This window comes from Engraulis encrasicolus, chromosome 8 (assembly GCF_034702125.1).
Source record: "Engraulis encrasicolus isolate BLACKSEA-1 chromosome 8, IST_EnEncr_1.0, whole genome shotgun sequence".
NCBI classification, from domain to species: Eukaryota; Metazoa; Chordata; class Actinopteri; order Clupeiformes; family Engraulidae; genus Engraulis; species Engraulis encrasicolus.
The window spans coordinates 40,879,594-40,887,093 of NC_085864.1; the positions used below are offsets into that span (position 1 = coordinate 40,879,594).

At 45.9% G+C, this 7,500-nt stretch overlaps 1 protein-coding gene across 1 annotated transcript in view; it reads right to left on the reverse strand.

Annotated features, from left to right (window-relative positions):
* Window positions 1-7,500, reverse strand: part of LOC134454610 (tyrosine-protein kinase receptor UFO) — a 94,312-nt gene that overhangs the window by 48,625 nt on the left and 38,187 nt on the right. Inside the window, exon 7 of the mRNA XM_063205701.1 lies at window positions 6,941-7,130. Coding sequence (XP_063061771.1) covers window positions 6,941-7,130 — 190 coding nt within the window. The remainder of the gene's footprint in view (window positions 1-6,940; window positions 7,131-7,500) is intronic.

A 7,500-nucleotide genomic window follows, 5' to 3' on the forward strand; every position in this document is an offset into this window, starting at 1 on the left:
ACTAAAAAAGTGCTTTAATGTGTTGGCATAAACAATAAACCGCCTATTGTTAGCATACTTGAGACTTAGCACATTTTAACCCGCAGTTCATCTGACAGGTCAGTACAGTACAGTACATTTGCTAAACAAACTAATAAAAAGTCACAGTAAACCTGGGTAGTCTTAAACTCAGGGCATGAAATGTTTTGCTTCCAACGTGTATGTTTTGTTCTTTCCCAGCGCGTGCGTGTGTGTGTGTGTGTGTGCGTGCGTGCGTGCCTGCGTGCGTGTGTGTGTGTGTGTGTGCGTGCGTGCGTGCCTGCGTGCGTGTGTGTGTGTGTACCTCACGGAGTGAATGTGAGTCTGTCTGCTGTTGGTTTGCCCTGCGAGTGCCCGCGGTGTGTGTTTATGGGACGCGTGCGGTAGTGGCACTCTGCTGTAATCACCAGCAGCCACAGACAGCCCTGCCTGTCTCTCCCTGTCTGCCTCTCTCTCTTTATTTTTCTATCTCTGTCTCTCTCTGTCTGTCTCTCTCTGTCTCTCTGTCTTTCACTCTCTCTCTCTCTCTCTCTCTCTCTCTCTCTCTATCTCTCTTTCTCTCTCTCTCTCTGTCTCCGTCTGTCTGTCTCTCTGTCTCTCTCTCTCTCTCTAGCTCTTTCTCTCAGTGTCTCCCACACAAAACCACACAACTATTCTCTATCTCTATTACATCCATGGAATAACGCAGATGCACATGCACACGCACACGCACACACGCGCGCACACACACACACACACACACACACACACACACACACACACACACACACACACACACACACACACACACACACACACACACACACACACACACACACTTATATTCCACAATTTCCCCTTCTAAACTCCCATTCGTCTGCCAATGATCATGGAACCTTTCTTTTCATTCCATTCCATCCATTTCTACTTCACTTTCACATCCATCTCAGTCACCCTTCCCACACACCCACTTCCCTGCCTGCACGCCTACCAACCCTCCTGAATGGTGACACTTGGTTAAATGTGTCTCCCCTGTGTGTTATGTGTATTTATGGCTGCGTTTATGGCTTGTTCTTCTGCCTACTAACTCGGCCATATTTCTTCCCTCTTGGCTCCCCCGTGTCGTATCGTGTTGTGTTGTGCCTCCCAGGATACTCACTAACGCTTGTACTGTAGTCTGGGATAAGGGGAACAAGGACTAAAAATGGAAAGAAATCTCTCCACTATACAACGCACAACATACTTACTTTGTACATTTATGCGAGGATATCAATTTCTGTGAGTCTCTTTCTGTGTGTGTGTGTGTGTGTGTGCGCGTGCATACATGCATGTCTGTCTGTCTGTCTGTCTGTCTGTCTGTCTGTCTGTCTGTCTGTCTGTCTGTCTGTCTTTTTATCCGTTAGACAGTCTGTCTCACTCCCTCCGGCACTTTCAATCCAAGCCACTGAATATATTATGTAGGATTTAGGTTGTATGTTGATTCTGCTGCCTTCTTCCTCTCTCCTTCTCTCTGTTTCTCCCCTTCTCTCTCTCTCTCTCTCACTCTTTCTCACTCCTTCTTTCCATCTCTCCTAACATACTTTCCTTAATGTAGTTCTGTTTCCATAGCCCAGACTGTTTTTCAAACAGAGTAAGTGTAAGACTAAGACTGAGCTGGCATGGAAAAAAAAGCGTTCCTCCTCTAAACACACGCACAAGCACGCATGCACGCACGCACGCACGCACACACACACACACACAAAACACACACACACACACACACACACACACACACACACACAGACACACAAAACACACACACACACACACACACACACACACACACACACACACACACACACACACACACACACACACACACACACACACACACACACACACACACACACACAGACAGTCATGTACACCCACAGAGAACGTAGTGTACCAGCAGCCATTACCCGAAGACAGTTTCTCACACTTCCCCCTCATACTTTCATTACAAACATGCATAGGGCCTACACTCTACGCCACGCAAAAACTAAGAACTAAGACCTCAATCTCACCCTCCATCTTTCTTTTGTGGATTCAAACCAGGGGTGAATTTCTCAAAATCAAAGTTGCTTACTACATTCGCTACTTTGTTGTTTTCAATGCGTTTTTCCATTGGCAACTACCGAAGTTGCTAACAGGCTAACAACTTCTCTTTTGAGAAACTCAGCCCAGGGTTGCAAATAAGCACCCGTCCACCCGCCAAGGGCGGGTAAATTTCACGGCTGACGGGTACATTTTTCAACCCACCAGTCACTTTAAGTGGTAAAAATAGCTAGTGATTGGTAGATTTTAAAATCTACCTGCCACAGTGACTGGTGGGGAAAAAAATTAAGTTCCATCCCTGATTCAAACGGAAAAAAAACTCAATCTCAATCTCTCTCTCTGTCTCTCTCTGTCTCTCTCTGTCTGTGTCTATCTCTGTGTGTCTCTCTCTCTCTCTGTCTCTCTCTCTCTCTCTCTCTCTCTCTCTAACCCCCTTTATCGTCCACTGTTCCTAGGACCGTCCTGTCATTCTCTCTCTCTCCTGAGAGTTTACATTTATGAGCTGCTTGGAGTCTGTGTGGCGGAGACGAATGAAACGTTTCCCCCGCTACCTACCGCCCGAATGTATAAACACTGTCCCGTCCTGACAGCGAACAGACCTGGCCTGGCACCGGGAGATACAGTAACCTGCCACTGCCGCCCTGCCACACACACATACACACACAATACAGTCTGCACACACACACATACACACACAATACAGTCTGCACACACACACACACACACACACACACACACACACACACACACACACACACACACACACACACACATACACACACAGTGTGCACTAACACACGCACATATACACAACACTAACACATGCACACACATACTGTATTACAACCACTGTCTACACACATGCATACACGCATGCAGGCACACACACACACACACACACACACACACACACACACACACACACACACACACACACACACACACACACACACACACACACACACACACACACACACACACACACACACACACACACACACACACACACACACACACACACACACACACACACACACACACACACACACACACACACATCCTGTGACAAGGGACAAGCCGTTCTTGGTCTTCATGACCCAGTTTTTAAACAGGAGTCACCCGACAGTGTGATCGACACAAACAATAAGTGACAAACTTCTCATTTTGTTTTGGTTACGTCTTGTATTTTGCTGTTCTTCGTGCTCTCATTCCATTCCTTCCCCCTCCCACACTCTCTCTCTCTCCCTCCCTCTCTCTCTCTCCATCTCCCTCTCTCTCTCTCTCTCTCTCTCCATCTCCCTCTCTCTCTCTCTCTCTCTCTCTCTCTCTCTCTCTCTCTCTCTCTCTTTTTCTCTCTCTCTATCTCTCTATCACTCTCTTTTTCTCTCCTTGCCGGTAAGGATCCTGACTCTTTCTAAGTCTCATGCTTGCTGGGAAAATGTTGCACACACACCACAGAGAGAGAGAGAAAGAGAGAGAGAGAGAGGGAGAGAGAGAGAGGGAGAGAGAGAAAGAGAGAGAGAGAGAGAGAGAGAGAGAGAGCAAGAACATAAATGTCCATAACTCCACGTAAGGCAGTAGTATATTGTGGATAGCGGTGTCATGTCAGCTGCAGTGAGCATTAAGGGAATTTGCACGCCTCGTTATGTTTACAGTGTGACTACCACCCACTACAGACACGGGTACACACACACACACACACACACACACACACACACACACACACACACACACACACACACACACACACACACACACAAGCATGCACGCGCGAGCACACACGCGCGCGCACACACACACACACACACGCACACACACAAGCACGCACACACATATACACACACACACACACACGCACAAGCACGCTCGCACACACACACACACACACACCCCTTCTCAATTTGGTCACAGGACTGGATGAGATGTGACAGTAGCACAGTACATTTAACAGTGTTAGAGAGTTAGAGAGTGTTAAAGAATCGAATTCAACACTTCTTATAGTTAGTCTACTCTTTGAGTGTCTGATTACCACTGACTGTGAAGAAAGTTGTTCAAGCGGTTAAAAAATATGTCCTGAGTAAATTCCTCAAGTGTTAGTTCAGCACTCAGCGAGTCAAAATGGAACACTTTGTGAAGAAAGTTGTTCAAGTGGTGACGAATCTGTCCGTACCGCTGGACTCGAGGCGCGGCTTCACATGGGTCAATTACAAGGCCCCCTAATTGATTACACACACTCAGTCTCCAGGAATGTACACACATTCCCCTCCCTACACCTCCTGAAGAACACCACGGTCTCTCCAGCGGCCATGTTTCTCTGTGTGTGTGTGTGTGTGTGTGTGTGTGTGTGTGTGTGTGTGTGTGTGTGTGTGTGTGTGTGTGTGTGTGTGTGTGTGTGTGTGTGTGTGTGTGTGTGTGTGTGTGTGTGTGTGTGTGTGTGTGTGTGTGTGTGTGTGCGCGTGCGTGCGTTTGTGTGTGTGTATGCATGTATACATGCACGAGTGTGTGTTGGACTTTAAAAAAGCCAACCACAAAGGCCACAGTGGACCCACATTGTTTTTCCCTCTCACTCTCTTCCTCGCACTGTCTGTGGTATTTGTGAATAAGACAGTAAGTAAAAACAACACAGGGCATGTTCACACACACAATGTCTTCAGTGTATTCAGTGGTGGGTTTCTCTCAATGGGAGCTGGGAGTATGGAGGAGGGATGTAGCTAGAGTACAGAGAGGTGGTAGCTGCCACTGGAAGAAATCAGAGCCAGATTCGTTCCCCCCCCAGTGGCCCACCCACCTACTCTACTGTAGCCAACAATGCGGCCCATCTGGTTAGCACGTCTCCATCCATCAACACAGGCAGCTAGCCCTCCACGTGCTACACACTGCTGCTGAGAGGCCTTGCTGAGGTACACTGGCATTTTTTAGTTTCTATCATGTATGCTAATGTCTACATCGAGTATGCTTGTATGCTAATGTCTACATCAAGTATGCTTGTATGCTAATGTCTACATCTAGTATGCTTGTATGCTAATGTCTACATCAAGTATGCGTGTATGCTAATGTCTACATCAAGTATGCTTGTATGCTAATGTCTACATCTAGTATGCTTGTATGCTAATGTCTACATCGAGTATGCTTGTATGCTAATGTCTACATCAAGTATGCTTGTATGCTAATGTCTACATCGAGTATGCTTGTATGCTAATGTCTACATCGAGTATGCTTGTATGCTAATGTCTACATCGAGTATGCTTGTATGCTAATGTCTACATCGAGTATGCTTGTATGCTAATGTCTACATCGAGTGCTACAGCACAACACAAACACAATGCCTAAGGAGTTCTCAGAAATGTTCGCCATCCAATAAAAATGCAGCTAGCCCTCCACATAACAACACTACTGAGAAGCCTTGCTGAAGTACACTGGCACTTTCAGAGGACATGTCTATATCAACATTCTTCATTATCTATGTACATTATCAGAGTTCTCAGAAAAGGTCCCCATCCATTAAGGCATGCAGTTGACCCTCTAACGTCCTCAAATTTATACTGAGAGTCTGGACTGGGTACACTGGCATTTTTAGAAGGCCATGGAGAAGTTTCTATCATGCATGCTAATGTCTACACAGAGTTTTACAGACGCAACAGTGAGCCTTATCTTGATTCCGTACAACACAAACACAAAGCCCAAGGAGTTTTCAGAAAAAAAATCTCCATTGATTAAGACATGCAGCTAACTCCCCATGCGCTCAACACTACCTTATACTGAGGCTTACTAGGCATACTGGCATTTTCGAAGGTCATGGAGAAATTTCCATCATGCATGCTAAACACAGAGTTGTACAGACACAGCAGCCTTCTACATCTACATTAGCTTCCATACAACACCAATGAAACACAAAGAGTTCTAAGAAAACATTCTCCATTCATCAAGACATGCAGCTAGTCTTCCACATTATAAATACTACAGAGAGGCCTTGCTGAGGCAGACTGGCACTTTTGAAGGACATGGAGAAGTTTAAGATAAAAAAGGCTAATGTCTACATCAGTGTTTCTCAAAGTGGGGTGTAAGGAGGCGGAGGCATCACAGGGGGGGCGTGTGACATCTGATTTTGGGGTTTTTTACCCCCCCAAGGAAATTATTTCCTTTCTCGTCAACAAGCCAATACGTTTTAAATGTCAAATTAAATGTGAAATGGCATATAGGAAATGAACACACATCTGCATTCCACTGCAGTCCCTCTTTGTTGGGGGGCTCGGAAGCATCCAGACCTTCCGAGGAGGGGAATGATGGGAAAAGTTTGAGAACCACTGGTCTACATCAACATCCTTCATTATCTACAATATCTACATTATCAGGGTTCTCAGAAAAGTTCCTCGTCCATTAAGACATGCAGCTAACCCTCTATGTGCTCAACACAACTGTTTACTGAGAGGCTGGGCTTACTAGACATACTGGCATTTTTGAAGGGCATGACAAAATTTCTCTCCAGCATGCCAATGTCTACATCAAGGTTTAGAGACACAACAGTAAGCGTTATCTACAATGAGTTTGACAAAACACCAGCACAAAAGTTTGAGGTATTCTCACAAAAGCTTCAACGAAAAAAGATTCTACAAATAGTTATATGGGCAAGGCTGACATTATCCATAAATCCTGTGCAGACATTCTCAACCTCGGCTGAAACTCCCATGTAAAATCAACAAAGTATCCCATCTGCTAACCAAACCAGATGTAAAACTACTTTCGGAGACATCACAACTGTATTAGCTTTCATCATACTGACCATCAAAATGAATGTGGAGAGGTGGTGCTGATTGGGCAGTGGTGTTACATTAAGTTGGTGAGATGGTGCTCATGTCGGAAGTCTTACCTCCTTCGGCCGTGTCCAGGGGCACCCACGGTGCCCACTCGGACACCCCCTGGCTGGTCTGGCAGGCCACGCGCACCTCGTAGGTGCTGAAGGGAGCCAGGTCCGCTATGGTGTGGACGGCCGGAGGGGTGTTCACATTCTGGTTGTGGATCAGGATGCCTGTGTCAGGGTCAGGGCCCGGGATCCTCGCCTGGTGGAAGGGAGAGGGGAAGAATAGAGTATGAATGAATCGTAAGTTTATTCCATTCGTTTATTCGTTCATTCATTCATTCATTCATTCATTCACTCATTCATTCGCACCATCATTAATCTTTCAATCACATGAGATATACAAAGTTTAACAGCATGGAGGAAAGAGTCCTCTAGTAGTGAAGAGAATCTTTGTCAAGGTCACATATCTTTGTCAAGGTCAGGCCTAGGGATTCTGGCCTACTAGGGAGAGAGAGGGAGGGAGTCTTGAAAAGTTCTGCAGAAATGTGGACATGTGTAGGTTTGTCTATTAATCCAATGTTTCAAGAAGGAGGCCGCACCTTGCATAGTAGTGTTTTTTATTGCACAGA